The sequence below is a fragment of the Brienomyrus brachyistius genome, chromosome 7 (assembly GCF_023856365.1).
Source record: "Brienomyrus brachyistius isolate T26 chromosome 7, BBRACH_0.4, whole genome shotgun sequence".
In the NCBI taxonomy this organism is placed as follows: Eukaryota; Metazoa; Chordata; class Actinopteri; order Osteoglossiformes; family Mormyridae; genus Brienomyrus; species Brienomyrus brachyistius.
This window is the reverse complement of record NC_064539.1, coordinates 19,963,729-19,986,395: the sequence shown is the minus strand read 5'-3', so window position 1 is coordinate 19,986,395 and position 22,667 is coordinate 19,963,729. Positions and strand designations below refer to the sequence as shown.

Below are 22,667 nucleotides of genomic sequence, written 5' to 3'. Positions count from 1 at the left end.
TTGGCGTGTTTAACATTCCTGTATGCCGGCACATGAGACTGGCATGGGCTTTGTTGTGATAAGATCACTTCCTGTGAAGGATCGGTCCAAAATGATAAATCCTTTATTTTCCATTTGCACAAGTACAGTACATTGGAATTCTTCTCTTTGTCTACCCCTTTCTCATTTGCTATAGTTTGCAGTGCACAGTACAGCCTCACCCAATGTGTGACACACCCCCTTGGAGGGGGGTTGGGGTTGAGGGCCTTGCTGAAGCACCTGTGACATGTGACTGTTCTTCAAAGGCCAGGCTCAAACTGCCGATTTTGGCGAGGCTCTATGGTCAGATGCAGGTGTGTCACAAAGGTGGGAAAATCAGGGATGCAGTGCTCTGCTGTAGAAGATGCTCCCAAGCTAAATATTTTGAAAAGCACCTTCCAGGTGTCTTCCTAGGTCTGTAAGTGTGAGTGACGGGTATGTGAGTGACGGGTGTGTAAGTGATGGGTGTGAGAGTGAATGGTGTGTGAGTGACTGGTGTGTGAGTGAATGGTGTGTGAGTGACAGGTGTGTAAGTGATGGGTGTGAGAGTGAATGGTGTGTGAGTGACTGGTGTGTGAGTGAATGGTGTGTGAGTGACTGGTGTGTGAGTGAATGGTGTGTGAGTGATGGGTGTGAGAGTGACTGGTGTGTGAGTGACTGGTGTGTGAGTGAATGGTGTGTGAGTGAATGGTGTGTGAGTGAATGGTGTGTGAGTGACTGGTGTGTGAGTGAATGGTGTGTGAGTGACTGGTGTGTGAGTGAATGGTGTGTAAGTGATGGGTGTGAGAGTGACGATAGTGTGAGTGATGGGTGTGAGAGTGACGGGTGTGAGAGTGACTGGTGTGTGAGTGACTGGTGTGAGAGTGACTGGTGTGTGAGTGACTGGTGTGTGAGTGACTGGTGTGAGAGTGACTGGTGTGTGAGTGAATGGTGTGTGAGTGATGGGTGTGAGAGTGACGGGTGTGTGAGTGACTGGTGTGTGAGTGATGGGTGTGTGAGTGACTGGTGTGTGAGTGACGGGTGTGTGAGTGACTGGTGTGTGAGTGACTGGTGTGTGAGTGATGGGTGTGAGAGTGACTGGTGTGAGTGAATGGTGTGTAAGTGACTGGTGTGTGAGTGACTGGTGTGTGAGTGACTGGTGTGTGAGTGACGGGTGTGTGAGTGACTGGTGTGTGAGTGACGGGTGTGTGAGTGACTGGTGTGTGAGTGACTGGTGTGAGAGTGACGGGTGTGTGAGTGACTGGTGTGTGAGTGACTGGCGTGTGAGTGACGGGCGTGTGAGTGACTGGCGTGTGAGTGACTGGCGTGTGAGTGACGGGCGTGTGAGTGACTGGCGTGTGAGTGACTGGCGTGTGAGTGACGGGTGTGTGAGTGACGGGTGTGTGAGTGACGGGTGTGTGAGTGACTGGTGTGTGAGTGACGGGTGTGTGAGTGACGGGTGTGAGAGTGACTGGTGTGTGAGTGACGGGTGTGTGAGTGACTGGTGTGTGAGTGACGGGTGTGTGAGTGACGGGTGTGTGAGTGACTGGTGTGTGAGTGATGGGTGTGTGAGTGACGGGTGTGTGAGTGACGGGTGTGTGAGTGACGGGTGTGTGAGTGACTGGTGTGTGAGTGACGGGTGTGTGAGTGACGGGTGTGAGAGTGACTGGTGTGTGAGTGACTGGTGTGTGAGTGACGGGTGTGTGAGTGACTGGTGTGTGAGTGACGGGTGTGTGAGTGACGGGTGTGTGAGTGACTGGTGTGTGAGTGATGGGTGTGTAAGTGATGGGTGTGAGAGTGAATGGTGTGTGAGTGACTGGTGTGTGAGTGAATGCTGTGTGAGTGACAGGTGTGTAAGTGATGGGTGTGAGAGTGAATGGTGTGTGAGTGACTGGTGTGTGAGTGAATGGTGTGTGAGTGACTGGTGTGTGAGTGAATGGTGTGTGAGTGATGGGTGTGAGAGTGACTGGTGTGTGAGTGACTGGTGTGTGAGTGAATGGTGTGTAAGTGATGGGTGTGTGAGTGAATGGTGTGTGAGTGACTGGTGTGTGAGTGAATGGTGTGTGAGTGACTGGTGTGTGAGTGACGGGTGTGTGAGTGACTGGTGTGTGAGAGTGACGATAGTGTGAGTGACGGGTGTGTAAGTGATGGGTGTGAGAGTGACGGGTGTGAGAGTGACTGGTGTGTGAGTTACTGGTGTGTGAGTGACTGGTGTGTGAGTGACTGGTGTGTGAGTGACTGGTGTGTGAGTGACGGGTGTGTGAGTGACGGGTGTGAGAGTGACTGGTGTGTGAGTGACGGGTGTGTGAGTGACTGGTGTGTGAGTGACGGGTGTGTGAGTGACTGGTGTGTGAGTGATGGGTGTGAGAGTGACTGGTGTGTGAGTGACTGGTGTGTGAGTGACTGGTGTGAGAGTGACTGGTGTGTGAGTGACTGGTGTGTGAGTGTGCCCCGCGAGGGGTTGGCGCCCCATCCTGGGTTGTTCTCTGCCTTGCGTCCTTAGCCTCTGGGATAGACTCCGAACCCCCATGATCCAGAAGAGGACAAGCGGTGTCAGAAAATGAACATGGATGAATGAAGGTGGATGAATCGATGGATGGATGGATCCAATAGGACCATAACAAACTCACAGTGTCGTGGTGGTTTAGTAAACAGCTGTGTGTGAGGCTGCAGAAGACAAAAGCACGGTTTAATTTGACATTTATGTTTTATTTATTCAGCAGGTCCCAAGAGACAAACAATTGGGAAGGCGGGGTCAAACAGGAAGGCGGGGTCAAACAGGAAGGCGGGGTCAAACAGGAAGGCGGGATCAAACAGGAAGGTGGCGTCAAACAGTTATTGGGGTTACTGTTTGTGCTCTGAGACCCAGTGGCGATATCACTCTCCTGATACTGGGATTCAAACAGGTGTCTTCATAATCACAGACCCAGCTGCCTCACCCACTCAGCCAAACGCCATCCCCCATTTTACAGCGCCAGTCAAAAGTTTGGAGACACCAAGCCATCCACAAAGTTGAGCACAGCTGGAAAAGCATCCCGGGAGGCCGCCTCATGAAACTGGCGTAGAGGAGACAGTAGGATCAGCCAGTCCCTGGAGTGACTGGGGTTAAGGGCCTGGTTCAAGGTCCCAATTGTGGGATCACTCTGCTGCTCTCTAAAATGTAGAAAATAGTACAAACGAACCTTTATGTGGGAAGGTGTCCAAACTTTTGACCTAGATACTGAATATCTTAATTTTGCATTTTAACTGTTGCGATCAGGGTGTGCCATAAAGTTTTTTCCCCAAGCATTGATAATCCATATTATTTAATCTCTATATGGTATTGCATTCTGTGAATAAATGCTGTCTTATAGCCGATTTGTACCTTTCAGGGTACAGTGACTTGTCACTGGGGCTCGACCCTCAGGGGTCTGCCACTTGTACCCTAGCTGCAGGTAAATGTACCTTTTAGTTTAATCTAAGATACAGAAATGGATACAGAGGAGCATTTTGTACCATTGGGGTACATCAGTGTTGTTTGTACCTTGGGGAACAAACTTGTACCAGGGCTGCCCGCTTTTTTCTGACAGTGTGCAATGTTTACAGTGCTATCTGTATATTACTCACATTGGAACAATACAGCATAAAATTAACTATCATGAAGTTGTATTTTATTATTCTGTCACCACATCATTGTAATAATAATCGCAACAGTTACTAGTTTGGCACCGTTCTTGCTTGGCATCATAGTGGATAAGCAGACTATGACTGCCCCGGCCTCTTCCATTGTAACCTTGCAGTGCCAATTCATTCTTTCATGTATGAGCGCTGCCCTATATATAAAGTTGTCATTGTTGCTTTATATAAACATAATTCACACATGATGACTCATAGCGGAGACCTTTAGGCAGCAAGGACCACAGGACTCGGCGAAGTCGACACATTGTGAAACTGAAACCCGCTGCAAAGCGGCATGTCAGGTCCGGAGACCTAAACCGCAGCATCCCTGCAAAGCGGCATGTCTAAGAAGTATGGTATGAATCTAGGTGGGCTATAAACAGTCAGACTTCAAAACAGCAATAACAAGAAAGAGTATGGAAAAGACAATCGTTGCCAGTGAAGGAACATTCAGGCCAATTATGTTCCATTCCGAAGGTTTTTTATGTTTCTAATATTTTATTCTTTTCGCGTTATCTATAATATAATTTATTTGAGAGGAGTTCAGTTTGCGGTAAATGTAAATGCACAAATTGCGCACTAGTACAAGCCAAAAGAGATCTCAAACTCCACGTAAACTGTTAAAAATTCAGAGCCTTAAGTGGCTCATCTGTGTACGTACCATTGCCTCGTCTTTGGCGTTTTCAGAGACGCATAGACAGTTATAAAATGTCAGGTTACGGTCAAACTCTACGCTGGTTCACTGGTACTAATGCAACCACTGTTATGTAGAGCTCCTGTAGAGAACAGCTCTACTCTGACTCACCTACTCCTGTTCCAGCAGGCGTCCAGCAAGAGCCTGCGATCAGCACATAGACCTACAAGACTGAATGATCTGATAATTCGTTACTATAGTCCCGGTTATATTTCCCAGCTGTTAAAACAACTGGTTCCGGCCCAATATAGCCACCAAATGACTGCGATTTGCGTTTAATTTTTTTCTGGATTTTCGCTTTGAGCGATACGTTTCCACATGTAATCTGTCGCGCATATCGTCTTAATTAAGGCGTGAACCTAAATCCCATCGCAATTCCTTCTCCACATTCAGTAATCGGGGTGCATCTGGACCAGCTCCCCTGACAGAATCTAGCATTACACTGTCAAATACCATAGTAAAGCGAGAGCAGCCTATCGGCCCAGAGCTTGCAGAAAGAAAGAGAAAAGGTCAAAGGCAGACTACTTATCTACCGGGATGTTTGTAAATTATCACAGAACAACTAGATGGAAAGTCTTTGGTTCATAATTCAGTTCAGTAAGCACAAAAAACCCGACAATCCGTTTTCATTCTGGTTAAAACGAGCTACTTTGAAAATGCCCAAGGATATGGAAATCTGATTTTGACACCCACATGTACAACCATGATAAGATCAAGAAAAATACATGCCTTTCAGTTACCTTTTACTGTGTCTGGGAGTTCAGATGCAATGATCTATATCATTGTTTCTATTTCCTGTGACACATAAAGCACAATCACCTGAACTGACATGCATGTAACTTGTTTTATGAATAATTTTTTATTAATAATATCAGCCTAAAATGTATGATGGTATGTGACCAACCAGAGCCAAACCCCTGTCTGCTATGGTTCTCTCCTGCACTTGATAATTTCTCAAAAAAACAGGCTACAAGAGATTCAAAGATCACAGAGGTGCTGGGTACTGCTTCTCCACCACTGCATCCTTGTCCAGCTCATTCGCAGTGGAGGAATAACAGGGGCAGTTTGTCACTGTGGGACTTAGAGGGTGAGGACCGGGGCTTTGGAGAAGTGAGGGGTGGAACAGCTTGATCCCAGTGGCCAAGCTGGGCTTTAACTGCTGGAGCAGCTACTAGAGTTAAATGGGGAGCTGGCGTCTGACAAAGTGACCGGTGTCTGTGAAAGTGAGGATGCTGGGGAGGGGCGGAGGTCTAACGTGGAGGGGAAACGGCGGCTCGGCGCCCACTGCCAAGGCCTTGGTGCCGCTCCTGGGCGTGCTTCTCACAGAACATCTCCTCCCCCACCCAGAAGTGGCCACGCATCTTCAGGCTGAGGCCACACTGCGCACAGGCGTAGCACTCTGGGTGTCGGTAGCGACCCTCTGTGATGCGTACAGCCTGCGTGCTGGAGGAAAGATAGAAAGATAGTCCATAGACAAGTCTGACACAAGTGTGAGTCTATACACCAGTCTGAGTACGCATAGCCAAGTGAGTCCATACAATAAGATGAGTCTATACAGCAGACTAAATCCATTTAGCAATGTGAGCCTATACAACAGTATGAGGCTATACAGCAGCCTAGATATTAACACTGTTCTGAGTCTATATTACAGCCTGAGTACATACTGTGGTTTGAGTTTGTACAACTGTATCATCCTCTACAGCAACCTGAGCATATGTATCTGAATGATTCAATACAACAGCCTGAATGTGTAATAATATCTGAGTCAGTAACACAGCCAGAATTTATAGAGAAGCCAGAGTCTGTACAGCAGTCTGAGTCAGTACCAAGGTCTGAGTCTATACAACAGTAGGGGGGCTGAGATTATACAGTGCTGCAGGCGGCCCTTATGGAAGCTCACACAATGCCGGTGCCACATTTCTCACAGGTGTGCAGCTGCTGCGAGGCAGAGGCGGAGCTGCTGATGCGCGGCGGGAATCGCGGGCTTTCACCTGGAGCAGAGCAGACAGAGGGTCCGTGGAGAGAGTCCTCATTAAGAAAAGGGGACATTGGCGAGCAGGTCTCAGCAGTCACTGCTGGGCTTGGGGGGGGGGGGGGGGGGGCAGTGGGCGTTTCATTACACACAGGAGAAAGAGAGACTCTTTCTCTTCCCATTAAATTACCATGGGCTCTTGCAGATACCGTAAGTGCAAATTGCTACATAAATGTTGCCGGTTTAACGAGTGAGAGTGCCTTTAAAGACTTTGCAGACTGAGCACCTGGCTTGAAAGTGGTCTGAGCATAATGCTCTAGATTTGATCTGGGAGGGTTTATTATTATTTTTTTTTTAACAGCGTATCCAGATTTCTCTATTGCTAAACCACCTTTGACGTCTTTGACAGGGATATGCATGGAGCAGCGGCGCCCCCTGCTGGGCACAGGCGGGAGCTGCGGTCTCACCTTTCTCTCCTGCCTCCAGTTCCTCCTGCAGCAGGCGGAAGCTGTATGACTGGCGGGGTTGGGTGCGCGAGTGCCTGTTCTCTTGGAGCATCTTGTAGACCTCGGAGTCACGATCCAGCCTCTGCATGCTGGAATAGAAAAAATGGCATTTAACTAGCTAATTTAACAGGCCCTCTTAGTTACTAGAACTTGAGTGTATTAATATTGTAGTGCGTCTGTCATATCAGCACAGACCTGCTAAAGACATCTCATACACCCAGAGTAAAATACACATTTTGAACCATCAATCACCAAAGTGTTGTGTGTGGCCTGTTCACAGTCACATGTTATAGCATAGGATTTGATGATATTTAATAATCATTTATGCCCTCAGACACAGTTATTGATGTGCATCACATACCTCATTCATAATTTTTTTAACACGGGCTACTCTTCCAAAACAGCCTTCTAGATATGGAGAAGAGGTGACCAACCAACTCCATACCTGAGTTCATTTAGTTTATTGGTAAGCAAAGCACAGAATGAATTTATGGCCCTGTGCCTGGCATATTCCTGCATGAATAGCTCTATTAAATACCTTTAATTATGCCACACACAGCAGACCTCAAATCCTCAGGGTGTTGCGTGCTCAGCCCTCTCTGCCTCTCTGTCTTCACACATTTAAACGTGTAAATTGCTTATTACATTTAATAAGCCTCCGGTGTAGCTGAAACAGGAAACCTCTGCAATCACAATGCAAGCAGGGATGCCCGTATTTACCGCTTTATTTTTCAGTGGGTTTACGACGAAGTGGAATGAAGCTTCCAGCTCCGTCAGACAGCTTGCTTGTTAGGTAATTAATGGGTGTTACCTGAACACAGCGGGTTGGCTATGAGAAAATACCACAGGCAGCGAAAACTTGCCACTGCAGCTGTTTAATTTTATGCTTCCCATGAGAAATATTCTCCTTTTGCTATTATTTGTATATTGCCATAAATACACACATCTGTTCACAAAGGGGATGGAATACATCAGCTTATATTTTCGTAATGTCTGTAAGAGAGAAACAATCGTGCACGTGATTCTGTCTGTGTGTGCTTTTTAGAAGTAGCTAAAAGGTCTGCCTCTTTTATTATTCTAAGCTCTATAAAAGCATAAAAATAATCTCAAACGAGATTCCAAGTCAAAAATCTCAAACAAGCAACCACAAACTGCTGATCTCAATATACAAAAAAAACCTGCTAATATCCCACATCATCATCTCAATCCCTCGTGTTGGTGCTTAAACTCAGGCCAAGAAGGACAGCAAACAGACAAGCATTTTGTCATACTGTGTAGGAAATATCTTGCAAAGGACTTTATACAGCAAGGTGTTTGTCATCATGAAAAAAAACAAACGCCCGCACGTTTCTTTGGTTTTATTCAATTAGAAGTGCATGCCTAACTCAATCCAGAGATACAAAACACTTCAAAAGAAAATAACTTAAAAAAAAAAGAACTTCAAAAAAAAAGAACTTCAAAAAAATATATCAAACTTCAAAGTTATCCCTTGGGGAAAATGCTGAAATCCAGGTTTAGAAGCAGACATTGAACTACTCAGAATGAATGTTTAATAAAAGAAATTAAATAAATAAGAATGGTATCAGAAAATGACTTATTCCAATATAAAATCACTGAGTATTTTTCTCTGAGATTTAGACATCTAAATACTCAGAGAGAAAAGCAAAACATGAACAGACTTACCTGAAAATCAACATAAATTTCTCACAAGCCTGCTAATGCTGGTGGGTGGGATGAGAGCTTTGGTGTTTATCCAGCCTGCTGTTATAGTCCGTATTTCTCAGAATACATGCACACACGTACACAAACACAGGCGTGCTAACACACACACACACACCACAAAAGTGAATCAGTCCCACACATGAAAGCGAGCGGGAGGGTTGATATGCTGAGCTGGGCCAGCCACTCACAGGTTTTGAAATAACAAAAGGGGCGGGCCTGTAATTGGAGCTGTCCTCTGATTGGGTAAATGGAGGCACAGCTTAACAGAGGCGGAAAAATATCTTTGGGGCATGGATGATGAAGGCTAGATTGGACTATGACTTTATTGCTATAATTTCTTAATGCCTAAATATAGTTTTCAGTATTTACACATTTTCCCATTTGTGCATCTGGGTATTAGACTGAACAGACTGTACTGAATATATGTCAGGAAATCTCACACATATCTGCATTGTGCAAACTGCCCATTAATTTCTGCTTAGTGAATCTGAACAAAAAAATGAATCTCAGAAAAAGAAAAAATCTCTGACTAAAACTGTTAAATACAATGTTTCTCCTTTTCAGGGAGATGAAATTGTGTTTTGAGCAGGTTTGTGGTCTTTCCAGTTTTTTGGTATTATGTGGCTGGCCATTTTTGTTCCAAGATAAATGCAATAGCCTCTGGTACGTGGAGAAGGACCACAAGATGATGTATGACTCCACATGACTTTTGGCACCCTGACCTATGACCTCAGTGTCCTTGCTTTTAGCAGTGAAGATATGAGCACGCTTGTGTTATTACGAACAGAGATATTTTGAGAAATATTACCATATGTATGTCAGCATCTCAGCCTTATCTTTTCCGCATGATGCTCTGGAATTTAACATTTTCAGCAGTACCTCTCGTTTCCCTTTAATTAGGTCAGTGTTTCTCGGACCAGTCCTCGGGGACCCACAGACGGTTCACATTTTTGCTTTCTGGACTGGTCCGAGAAACACTGTATTACAGGATGCAGAAAGGTGTGTAATGCTTACAAGGTACATTAGCGCTACAAACGGTAATTAGTGCTGCAAGGCTGCCTTTGGTTTGGAGCGAAAATCCACACATATGGACCTTTCTGTTTTTCATTATGACGCCTGCCAATATTCTTCTTGCGTAGGGGGTGTTACCTGGCCTGTTCAAATGCTCACCTTTGCCCGTGTGGAGCGGGCATTTCTGTATCGCTGGGGTCCGGGGGGAGCAGGCTTACTGGGGTGGGGGCAGTCAGATTAGGTGCAGAGCTGCCCCTTTCGGCGGCTGGGAGGGGATCCTGAAACACATGCAGACAGAGAAAGGTAGAAAGGCTGAGTTACTCCACATTTTCCTACCAGAAATTCCTGCATCATTCATTTAAACACAGGTTATTCCCAGACCAGCATTCATTGATAGCAATGACCTGAATTAGCCCTAATTTTCTCTTTAAAAGACCCTTAAAAGTAAGACACCCTCCCTTCTCTGTCACAACAAGAACATATACAAGAAGTTGACAGATGGACGGAGGGCAACTAATAACTCTCTCTGTCCACATGAGGGAGCCCTTTATCCATTCAGGGACCCCGTATGTAGATGTATAACACACACACACACACACAGGTTCACAGTTATATCTTTGTGGGGACTCTTCATTCAGTTCTATGGGATAAAACTCTAATCCCAACATGATGACCTTAACCCCCCCCCCCCAGCCCTAACCATAACCATGAGTAACCAAACAAAACAAGACTTTTGGCATTTCTGGTTTTTGATTGCATTCACAGATCTTTGTGGGGACCTGAAATATGGTCCCCACAACATTAAAATAGAAGGTTTTTATTACATCGTGGGGGACATTTGGGAGACAGATCCCAGAACCTGGGCTTCCTGTGAGCTTCGCCAGGGGACGCCCCAGCCAGTCACTGGCCTGCGCTCCAGCAACTTCCACAACCCAATTCCAAAGCGAAACAGAACAGCGTTAGTCCCGTTAGTCATTCAGGGCCGGCCCTGCCCTTACCGGGGACCCAAGCAAAATCTGATTAGTCTAGGTCTCATTCATCATCTCCCTTCCCATTGATAGGCTGATCAGTTTGGAGCTCCCCCTGCTGGTCACTGGGCCCTAAGCAGCTATTAGTGTGTTTTTTCCTGGGAGGCCTCGCTAATGTCCAGCACGGCTCCCTGGCACAGCCTGCATGGACTGCTTCAGACAGCCGCTGATAGACCAAAAAACTGTACTCCCATTCGTTTCACCATTTATAGACACGTTTCAGCCAATTCGACCTCACATTCTGTTTAATTCCACCCACAGCACCCCTCCAGGAGTCTGGCCTGGGCTGCAGCCTGTTTGTGTTGGACCGGAGTGGGGTTACAGGAATGTGGCTGAAAATAAGTCAACATGCAATTATTCCTGGTCCCACAGGCTGGCCACAAGGAACGGGAGTCCACTGGTAAGACTCAAACGCCGGCGTTCAGCTCCCTGGATGCAGTGCCTGTCTATGCTCTATTTACATTCCCTTTACAATGCCGGACAGCTGCATCACGCCACATAATTACAATTTCATCGTTTTCTGAGCTCTAATAAAAATCTTTCCTCAGATTTGATGGTATCCATGGTCCCAAAATGCCCTCCAGGGTGGGAGGGTTAACCCAACCTCTCCCAGTGACCAAAACGGCCAGCGCCTGCCGAACCGATTTGTCCCTGGTCATGCTGACTTGGTATCAGTGAGGAATCATAGTTGGAGCTCCTGGCCAGTGAGCATTTAATGAACTTCACACATGCTGCTCCAGGGAGGCGCAGACGATTGCAAGATCATTTGCAGGCGTTTATTGCTGCGCTAACGAGACACACACTGCTGACTACATCCTTCGATTTGGGGGGGGGGGGGGGGGGGGGGTGTCCGAGTATGAGAAGTGCCTGTCACTCACAAAATATGATGCCAGCAGCTTAGAACAAAAGCTGTCAAGGGATCGTCGACATGCCAGAATTAGTCATTCAGCCGCGACTGAACTGCAAGCTGCATCTAATATCCCCCATGCTTTCTACATCATGCCATTGCCAAGGTTCTTGGTGAAACCAGCAGTAGGACCAGATGCTAAAGTGTTTGTGGTACATCGTCACGCTCACTGGCCAGCTGTGGCAGGAGCAAAAACACCGTGATAGAAAAAGAAAAAAATAAAATGCTAGGTGGCTTCCTCAGCGACAGCTTGGGCGATGCCAACGCTCACCCTGTCCTCCTTTGGCCACAGTCTTCACAACAAAGGGCTGCAGGATTCTGCTCTTATTCAGCCGATGTCCATTGTCAACAGAGGTGAATAGTTCAGGTCCAGAAAGTAAAAATCCAGACCAAGACTTTGTTTCAACCAACCAGTGGAGTATAAGGAGTCACAGTCAGAGGACTCAACTGGTTGGTTGAAAGAAAATCTCGGTCTGGATTTGTACTTTCTGGACCCGAACTATCCACCTCTCTTTGTCAACATTCTCCACTGCTAAAAAAAAAATAAAAGGACAGGAAAGACCAACACCGACATCCAGGCTCATGAACAGAGGAGGAGGGGATCTATGGTTGGGGGGAGGGGGGCGGTGGAGACCTATAGTGAAGATAGAATGCCCACTTTCTACCTTGCTACTTAAGGACCTGGAAAAACAAACAGTTTTGTCATGGTCTAGCTGGCAGGAGAGAGGTTGGATTCCGGGAAGATGGCGGGGGGGGGGGGGGGGGAGCTGGGGACGGGGGGGTACATTTGGGTCCTGGCATCCCTACTCTCCAGGTCAGGAGAATAAGAAACCCGCCTGCCTTCAGTCAAAGCAGAGCCGCAGGCTTCTTACAGATGAGTGACTATGGATCATCTACAAAGGTTCTTACAGCGGCATACATTTAACTGCTGGCTGTCTGCTGTAGCCTGAGTATTGTAGTAAGTATGCCGCTTTGTTCAAGGTGATGGATAGTTCATCATTCAAGCTCATACTGTAGCTGACCTGTCCATCTGCTATTTTCATTTCTAGAAATAATCATATGGGACACGTCCTTAACACATGTTCTTTGGAGTGATTCCCATCTCGGGTATCATTGGCCAAATACATCGGAAGAGTTTGACTGTCCCACCCTTTGCAATTGCCAAAGCAATGTATAGTTTTATGCATTTGACACAACTGAACTGAACTTGGATGCCTTACCTGAAACAATGAAGGTTACAGGAGCAGGTCCTGTTACTAAAACCAGCGACCCTTGTTTGTGATATGTCAGTTTCTTATGTTCTTATTCAATATTAGTTTAAATACTATAACTCGTGGCCATAAGTGGAAATTAGTGGGAGAACATTGTAAAACGAATTTGAGGAAGCACTTCTTTACACAGTGTGTAGTTAGAGTATGGAATAGTCTTCCTGCTAGTGTAGGGCAAGTTAAAACCCTGGGTTCCTTTAAACCAGAGCTAGATAAGATTTTGCCAACTTTGAAATATTAGTGACGTTCTCAACAAACGAGCTTGATGGGCAGAATGGCCTCCTCTCGTTTGTAAATTTCTTATGTTCTTATGTCTGGAGTGCTATTAAGATGGAGCATTCCATATGATGTTGTGCAAGTTGGCGTCATGTCACTGCAGTTACAGGACCCCCCCAGTCAAAAAAGCCAGAGCTCCAATCATGACTGAGATCAGAGGCTGTCTCCTGGGTCGTCTCCAGTTCATTAATGCCGTTCTTGACGTTCTTCTCACACTCACCATCTGCCGAAGTTTCAGCTATAAATTACATCCAAAAAAAAAAAAAACGTAATTCTTTGCAGCTGTGACTGCAGAGTTCTTCCCTCCGTACAGCTCCACGTTTTTTTCCGAAGAGCATTATGGAATTTGTATATGCATTTCAGTGTTAAGTTTCTGCGACTTCCTGTCCACTGGCTGGAGAGCCATCCCATCTCGTAATTGTCAAATGAATTTCTCTGCACAGCCTGAGATGTGTAAAACATCAAATGCGGAAAACGTTAATGATGGCAACTTGGAACAGCTGCCACCTCACTGCCAGCTTCCTTTAGATGCTCTGTAGATGACACCTAGGACCTCCTATCAACACAAGAGCTGACAAACATCTCATAACAACAAGCGTGTGGGACACATTTGAAGAATATAAAGAATGTATCGAGCAGAAGATCTGGGATCGCTGGGAGCGGTGGAAGGTGTAGAGTTGATGAACCAAGTATATATGCTTTGGAGGAATCCTTGACGTGTGGGTGGAGAAAGGTCTAAAGATGAGGGACAGAAGACCCAATTACCTGGGCTGCAGGTCTGGCAAGCCCATGGTTGAAGGTTTGAGGCTGGATGCAGCACAACCTGTAGAGACACAGAGCAGGTACAGGTTGGAGGGAGAGTGAGTGAAGAAGGTTCAGAGCCCCCAGTGTCTGTCTAGGAGATTTTGAGGCCTGAAAGATAAAATGCCAATATATGCATATATTAATCACAGAGCACATTTCCAACACAGAATGTAGTTTTCCAAGTACTTTCATAAATGGGTAATTTGTACTACATGGCCAAAAGGACACGACACCCATATTAATTAGAGGAACTGGCTAATTAAGTCACACCTGTTGCTGACTCAGTGTATAATTAAGCAAACAGCCATGTAATCTGTAGCAAATAAACTGGCAACAGAATGGGGGGGTCATACTGTACAGGAGAGGTTACAGGAGAGATACAGAAGACTTTCACCATCATAGGATGTTATGTCAGCTTGGCAAATTTATGCCTCTTGGTCAACCTGAATAGCGACAATTTCAAGCATCTAATGGAAACCATCCATCCATCCATCCATCCATTTTCCAAACCGCTTATCCTATTGGGTCGCGGGGGGTCCGGAGCCTATCCTGGAAGCAATGGGCACGAGGCTGGGAACAACCCAGGATGGGGGGCCAGCCCATCGCAGGGCACACTCACACACCATTCACTCTCACATGCATTCCTACAGGCAATTTAGCAAGTCCAATTAGCCTCAACATGTTTTTGGACTGTGGGGGGAAACCGGAGTTCCCGGAGGAAACCCCACGACGACATGGGGAGAACATGCAAACTCCACACACATGTGACCCAGGTGGAGATTCGAACCCGGGTCCCAGAGGTGTGAGGCAACAGTGCTAACCACTGCACCACCATGCTGCCCCTCTAATGGAAACCCTTCTCAGAAATGTAAAGCCCATTATAGCGAAGACAATTACTCTTGGTTTCAGAGTGAGATGTTGGATAAGCTGGTGTCCACATACATTTGGCCATAAAGTGTGTCTTATATGTATTCAACCATTTGAAAAGCGAATTTACAAAACTCACTCAGTCTATGGGATACATATATGGGATAAGTTTATAAGTAAGTACCATTTCTGTGGACTTAGTGAATCCACTAAGTGTGGAAATTTAACAAACGTTCTTTGCTGGATTACATGAGGACTGACTAAGTTTTGGTATCTAATACTGTAACATGTTATGTGGATGTCTGACACTGGTGGATTCATCTCAAAATAACTAAAAATGGACTGAGTGGATTTTGGAAAATTTGTTGTTCATTTAGTTACTGTCTTTTTCCACATACACACACAATCTTAGCATGAACACCCACCTTCAGCCAACCTGTTCCTACTGCTGTTCACCACCTAGTCGTTCAGCTCTGGTTTTTGGGAGCCACAGGCTGTGTCAGCCCTTGTTTTGATACTGATCACGCTCAACAAATAACACAAATATTTTGTTCTGTCACAGAATTGCACGTTATTTGAATCCTGTAAATTAGACACAGTGGCACCTTCATGTTTACAGAAGTGTCTTCAAATGACCCAATTGTTATCTAACAACTAATGTAAAACTGAAGGTCATTTTGCAGAAGGAAAGTCTGGAAACGTTTTCTGAGTTCCAAAGACTGGCTTGCCTTGATATGATTGTCTTTATCTTCATATCATTTATGAGCTTTCTGCTGCTAGAATCAGTGGGGGTGGGAAGGTGCTGGGACTTGCAGCACCGCTGATGACACAGTCAGTGCTGTTTCCCAGGGAGACGTGGTTGATTACAGACAGCTGATGGGTTTCCTATGGCTTTTGGGTGGAGGTTTGGAACAGGGTTTGGCTGTCATTGAAGGGGCATGAATGAGGAAATATAATGGCCAGCACAGCATTGATATCTATAGTATAGTGCATTGCATTGAGTTACATTAAAAAGCTACAACCCGACTCGAACCCAGCTGTACAGCAACCAAACCCCACTTAAAAGTCCTTCTAGATAAATCTTCATTAGCTGTTACCTCTTGGCGTTGGCAGGAGTATGGGCCCCCATAATCCCTTTGGGGTTGACGGGTGGCTCCGGGAAACTGATTCTGGATGAGATGGGCTCCACGCTGCTGTCCTGACTTGCAAAGAGCGCCTCCTTCAGTATGGAAGATGGAAATGCACATCACTGAGCTTTTATGTAAATCATCAAACCCTAGTTTTTAATTAAACACAGAGCACACGCTGCAGTACTGAACTAATATCTGTGATCTAAAAGATCAAATACATTAATAGGAAGGATTAAGCCACTACAACAGGTGAAAAGCAGATACTTCAGCTAATATTGATCTTTATATGAAGGCTTCTACATCCACGCGCAAACTATTCATTATTGAGAAATATAGCAGTAATATAAATGTGCTTATTTGGTTCTGCAGCACATCCATGAGTAGTGGATGAACTTCTCTTGAAGAGTAAGTTACATCATTGTTGCTCCTCCCACCTGCTCCTCCGTGCATCCACCAGTGCATCCTGGGCGAGGTGGCCCTGGCCTGCGGGGGTGCAAACACAGAAAGGAACCAATTAGAAGTTGTTTCCAAGCTGGGTGGTACTGCTTAATCACTCACCCTTTGGGTTACACCCTAGTCATAAACTACATTCCCTACATATAGCTGCCGTGGGCGCTGACATGAACTTCTAGCCTGAGATGAGGTTCGCCTTGAAGTTTCTATCTTAACCCTGTGTGGGACGTCCCCAAATGGACCAGGTCCTCTCCCACAACATGGGTGATGGTTGACCTGGGACCGGAATTCCACATCGGGCCTCCACTGATTCTACAGAGGAAGTTCTGCTTCCCATTCTGGCTTCAACAATCCACCGCAACAGTACGGTTCTGCCAAAGCCCAGCCGCACATTTCTGGAAGTCATACTTCTAAGACATAAACTGAAAAAAAAACACCATTATTTAAATGTTTAGAAACACTGAGGCAGCAACTGCAGTGCGAGGAGCAACGCGAGTTTCCCCTGCTGACTTTGTAGGAGTGTATTAACCTTTCGTTTTTTCATGGGTTAAGCCACCAGTCCTGGAGCAGGACATGAAGGAGGAGGCGACTCATTTACACAAGATCTTCAGACAAGACGACAACAACAATCAAAGCACAGCCATGCTTTTCAAATGATCCTGCAAACTTATGAAGCAGTAACAAGAACCAGTTGAGACGTATAAGAAATGATGTTCGTGCAGATTGTTTTCAGGCACCGTTCTGCTTTTTCAAGGATCGAAGCAGACGGCAGCAGTGGCGTCATTGTCATTACCATAGTGTGCACTCCACAAAGAGCACTGCATAGTGTATACTCTATAGTGTACACTTTGTAGGGTACATAAGGAGGGTACACACAGATGGAAATGTGCTGTAGGACGTACTCCAAAGGGCACGCTCAGTACACTCCATAGTGTGCACTCTGTAGTGTACAATTCATAGGATGGACTAAGAAGGGTACACCCAGAAGAGTGTGTGCTGTAGGACGTACTCCAAAGGGCACGCTCAGTACTGTAGTGTACACTACATAGCACATACTGCTGAGTGTAGTACACACTATGTAGTGTACTGTACAAATAGGGCCAGAGAAGACTACGTTCTGAGGAAGCTCAGGTCTTTTGATGCATGTAGTTTCTGATGATGTATTACTAGCCCACAGTGGCCAACGTAGTTCGCTGCGATCAAGTACAACAATGCGTCTTCCCGAAGTGCGACCCCCGCTCCCAGTGAGGAGGAGATTGATGTGAGTGTGCGAAGTGAAGAAAGCCACTCACCGGGTAACCAGGAGCCGCAGCAGTGTCCTGCAGCTTCTGATAGTGCTCTGCGCCTCGGTGTTCAACATCTCACTTGTGCTCTCCCCATTGATCTCCAAGATGACATCGCCTACCCGCAGGCCTGTTAGCTCTGCTTTGCTGCCCCCACTGACCTGGAAGGGGAAAAGTGAAGCTAGTGAAGGGTGGGGGGGGCACATGAAAATGTAAACAAACATATGCATCACCAAAAAGGCAGCAAATGGAAACAGGCAAACAGAAAGACGTACAGACGTACCTAACCCTAACCCTAACCCTAACACATATACCGCACAAGAATCATCTCACCTGTATACTCTTCTGAAAAGCACCCCAAAAAACTACCAAAACCTTATTCCAAGACAAATGTCACCTTAAATACTGCTGCAGTGCTTACCAATAAAACAGCACAACACAGACAGCCGTGTAACGTAAGATGTTCAGCGCTGTTCCTAGCTTACCTTTCTTCTTACCATGACTCAATTCAGAAGATTAGCAACCAGTCTGTGACAGATAACAAGACAAAGGAAGAACTGGCACCTCAAATTACCAACCACATTGTCCCAGTAATGTCGCCAATAACTTATTCTACACCCACACCACCCAAAATCACCCAGTAGGCAGAATTTCTGGAGGCTGCTGGAGTGGGAGGAGTAGTGAGATTTTCCTGGGTCAACCAACATGTCAAACCTGAGGCTCTCAGCACTCAGCATTCAGGACTCACCTTGGAAACAATTAGGGCTTTCTTGAAATCCTTCCCTCCGGACACTCGGAAGCCCCAGGGAGATGGACCAATCAGGTTTACTGTCAGAGGCATCATGTGACCAAAGGTTCACTTGTCTTTACAGCCACCTGTGAGATGCTAGTAGAGCAGGAAAAGGAAAAACTTTGAATGACTGGCTGAATGGTTGGGATACTAACAGAGATAGAGAAAGAAAAAAATAACTGTGGTATAAGATTGTTAAAGAGTGTAAAAAGATCCCTCTGAGGAATATACACAACAATAACTCTATAGGAGTCATGCAACATCATGCAGCAACCAATCACCAATCACTCAAGTAAATGCTAATTGGTTGGCTGGCAGACTCTGCTTCCATAGCTGATAGCTGTCACTCGGGCAACAGCAAGTAAATTACATACATACATACATACATATATATATATATACACTGTATAGACCTCTCCTACCAATCCTCTGGAGACTGGAAAACACACGATCCATCCCTAACTGAGCTTTCAGAGGCTCCGGAGTCTTGTGTTATGCTGCTGCTTAAGGCATGATTGGGACGCTATTAAGAAAGTTTGAAACGATCATTACTTATCGCTAAAGTACCGCTAAGTGTTTTATTTTTTTACTTTTCATCACCATGGCTTGGGTCTGGTTACATTGCAGGTCAAAATAAACACCTTGTCTACACCCGAGACAACAAGCCAAAACATAGAAGATCCATACAAACGCTGTATAATCCCTGCGTGATACTTGCCTAAAACGAAGACATTCATATTTAAATTGTTCGCTAACTGTTAACCGTTAAGATTGATTAATGCTGAATGGACAAGGGATCAGTCTGTAACTAACACTTAGTTTTTGGTTAATACATTACGTGAGAGTTTACTCCTCCTTTATTTGTGCCCCCTCAAGTTAAGTGTTACCGGCACTCTTAAGACCTCAACCTTACAGCGAACATTTTTGTACCCATCAATGCATTTTATTATTAGGGTTAAGTTATGGTTAAGTAGCTTAATGAAAGGGACTCCAGCAGGGGAAGTGAACCTGGCACATCCAGGTTTTTATTTGCAAAGTACTTAACATTCTTAGCATTTTTTGGTTGGGGAGGGGGGGGGGGGGCTGTTAAATTATGATTGGTTGAGGTTGCACTGAATGTTCTCAGATTTTTCCCAGCATGCAATTCCCCTTATGGTGCCTGAGCTGCCGTTTCTCGGGCTGTGTCCGATACCCATGCTGCCCTTCTACATGCACCTCCTGAGACACAGGAGAAGCACGGAACGGCTGAGAGGAGAGAGCCAGATCAGACGATGGCCGAAATGGAATTCCTCGGCCAAAGGGGTAACCCTCACATCCTAAGCCTATCGGCTCTGTTAGCTGACCTCTCTCCTTAGGGACCGAAACCGGGACACGACAAGGGGATTTTAAAAGTAATATAACCCTCTACAGTGAAGCAGCAGTGCCTCAGTCAGCCTATTGTGTCCGTGCATCACTCTTATGTCACAATGCTTCCATACAGTGCCTTAGTGTACCTTTATCCTGCCATTACTTCCAGTGTCCAGTGGCCCCTAGCAATTCAGGACGCACCCCCCTAAACCAAACTTTAAGAACCATAACATCCACACATACCAGGGCTTGTGGCTCAAAGGTCACCTGATGTCCCAGGAAGACCCTTCTGCTGTAACTTTAACAAAGCCTCAAAAAACACAACGGCATGAAAGGACTGGGTACCTAACTGTGAGATGGGTGTGATTCTTTGGATAAATAATGCCATTAAAATTCTTGGCAGAGCAAACGAGGACCATTTCAGCCATCTTGGCCAACAGACAAACCTTCATTTCAGACATTCCTTTCATCAAACCCCATCAGAGCAATACTTCTGTAAATGGTGGAAAGGGCTGCATTAGTACTTGAAGTAACAGCACATCCATCCTTAGTGATTTAAATCTGAAGGTACCAGGAAAAGAGCTCATTGTGTGGGTTCAGACTGCATGGTGAACAGTACTGGGAGATGTGTGACCTTCACCTTCACTCACTCTTAATCTGTACCTATAAAAAGGTAGAAATGGAAACACGAATGCACTAATGGTGGCAGTATGCTTGAAAAATGTATACTTGTAAATACTTTTTTGATATATCCATCCTCTAACTATCTGTCCTGGACAGGGTCACAGAGGGATCTGGAAGCTATCACAGGAACCACAGAGCACAAGACAGGGCTACACGCTGGACAGAATGCCAGCCCATTACCAGTTACCCTAACAGCACGTCTTTGGAAACTCACAGGAGGCGGGGAGATCATGCAAACTGCACACGCGAAGCAGAGGCAGCATCCGAACCACCTTCCCTGAAGGCTGGTAGTTCATGTGAACTTGTTAATATTTTCTCTGCATTGTACGCATGACAGAACGCATAAAGGTGCAATAAACATCAATAAAGACAACTTCTCGATATTCATGGATGATGGTGCTTCGATTGCAGTAGTTTCTAGGCGGGGGCACAAAAAACTAGATGCGTAGCATAAGTACACGTTATAGAAATGATCAGTGTCGGGAAAATTAAAGCAGATATCAAAAGCGGTGATGGATCCTATTACCCCTTTGATATTTCGCTGAATAGAGAAGAACTCCGAAAAAAGTATAAAGAACAGCACAGAAAAATAACTGTCACGCAGTTTAATTACGCAACGAATTACAAGACTTTGCTATCTGCACTTAAAAACCCGCCCTACATTACCTTGTGCATTTCTAAAACTAATGAAAGAACATTTTCCATTCAGATCCATACCCAAAAAGATAAACGACTTAAATTAATGAAGACCATCGTATTAACTGACTATCCATTAAAGTGACGTGACAATGCAAGCGAAGGTGCAGAAATGGGTTGCAAAATATTTCCAGAAAACCTACCGAATTGCTGCGGTTCGATTGGTTAAATGAGAGGCTCTGGATGTCAGGTCATCTGGTACTTTCAGAAGCGTAGATGCACCGTTAGGAGGACAAACAGAACCCAGAGCAAAGACCGGACCGGGACTCCGCTGGGGCGCGTCCGGAACCAGGCGCAATCAGGGCATTAAATGATTCCGTCAGTATTCTTCAGAGCTGCTTCCGTCGAATTAAACTCTTTGAATGACATGCTGCTGCTTTCTGACACCGTACGTGCAGCGTTTAATGAGCAGAAGGAGTGCGGAAAACATTTAACTGCGTCCTCGCTGTATGGAAAAAAAGAATGACAACACATTGACGCTTGATTATTGTGATTTTGTTCCCCCTTGAAACCCATACGACAGAACGAAAGAAAAGTCCAGATGAGGAAAGTATGACGCCTAATTCAAGGTGTGCACAGGAAACACAATTATAAAATATATTTTTTAAATATGTGTATTGCATGTTTGTCTTTGTGGTGTTTTTGTATTTTATGCAATGAATGACTTACGTGTATTTCGTATGTTTGCGTAGTTGCCATGCATGATACAGGAAATTTAAGCCGCAAATTGGTGGTAAATGCTATATGGGTAAAGTATTCCTGTGCATAGAGCGCGCGCGCGTGTGTGGATTATGTTTATATTACATTGTGGGGACCAAATGGCCCTCACAATGTAATAAAAACCTGCTATTTTAATGTTGCGGGGAATCCACAAAAATTTGTGAATGCAATCAAAAAACTAAAAAAGTCTCGTATTTAGTTTGATTACTTATGATTAAGGTTAAGGCTGGGTAGGGGTTAAGGTCGTCATGTTGGGATTAGAGTTTTCCCCATAGAAATGAATGGAGAGTCCCCACAAAGATATAATTACAAACCTGTATGTGTGTGTGTGTGTAGCTGGGGCTGTAAACTCAAAACCTAAAGCATAAACAATGGCTTTTTAAACCAGAATCAATTTCAACCGAGCAATAACTTCTTATTACACTTTCATTTTAACAGTCATTATGTTGACAATGGGGGCAGCATGGTGGTGCAGTGGTTAGCACTGTTGCCTCACACCTCTGGGACCCGGGTTCGAGTCCCCGCCTGGGTCACATGTGTGTGGAGTTTGCATGTTCTACCCATGTCATCGTGGGATTTCCTCCGGGTACTCCGGTTTCCCCCCACAGTCCAAAAACATGCTGAGGCTAATTGGAGTTGCTAAATTGCCCGTAGGTGTGCATGTGTGAGTGAATGGTGTGTGAGTGTGCCCTGCGATGGGCTGGCCCCCCATCCTGGGTTGTTCCCTGCCTTGTGCCCAGTGCTTCTGGGATAGGCTCCGGACCCCCCGCGACCCAGTAGGATAAGCGGTTTAGAAAATGGATGGATGGATGGTGACAATGAAAAGATGTGTTGTGTAATAACAGACATTGCAAA

At 45.5% G+C, this 22,667-nt stretch overlaps 1 protein-coding gene across 1 annotated transcript; it reads right to left on the bottom strand.

Annotated features, from left to right (window-relative positions):
* Positions 1 to 2,685: 2,685 nt before the first annotated feature.
* Positions 2,686 to 21,604, bottom strand: LOC125746708 (PDZ and LIM domain protein 2-like). Its single transcript, XM_049021040.1, has 10 exons — positions 21,236 to 21,604; positions 18,324 to 18,461; positions 17,585 to 17,736; positions 16,274 to 16,322; positions 15,807 to 15,928; positions 13,804 to 13,861; positions 9,719 to 9,837; positions 6,788 to 6,915; positions 6,249 to 6,339; positions 2,686 to 5,791 (listed from the first exon to the last, which is right to left on the bottom strand). Exons 2-10 carry the CDS (start codon positions 18,417 to 18,419, stop codon positions 5,599 to 5,601), a joined length of 1,008 nt encoding a protein of 335 aa, XP_048876997.1. The 5' UTR covers positions 18,420 to 18,461; positions 21,236 to 21,604; the 3' UTR covers positions 2,686 to 5,598.
* Positions 21,605 to 22,667: the final 1,063 nt, after the last annotated feature.

Coding starts and splice junctions, on each gene's coding strand:
- LOC125746708 (XM_049021040.1), bottom strand. CDS start 18,419: ATGATGCCTCTGACAGTAAACCTGATTGGTCCATCTCCCTGGGGCTTC. Junction 15,929..16,273: donor GTGGATGCACGGAGGAGCAG/GTGGGAGGAGCA, acceptor TCCATACTGAAG/GAGGCGCTCTTTGCAAGTCA. Junction 5,792..6,248: donor AAATGTGGCACCGGCATTGT/GTGAGCTTCCAT, acceptor TCTTTCCTCCAG/CACGCAGGCTGTACGCATCA.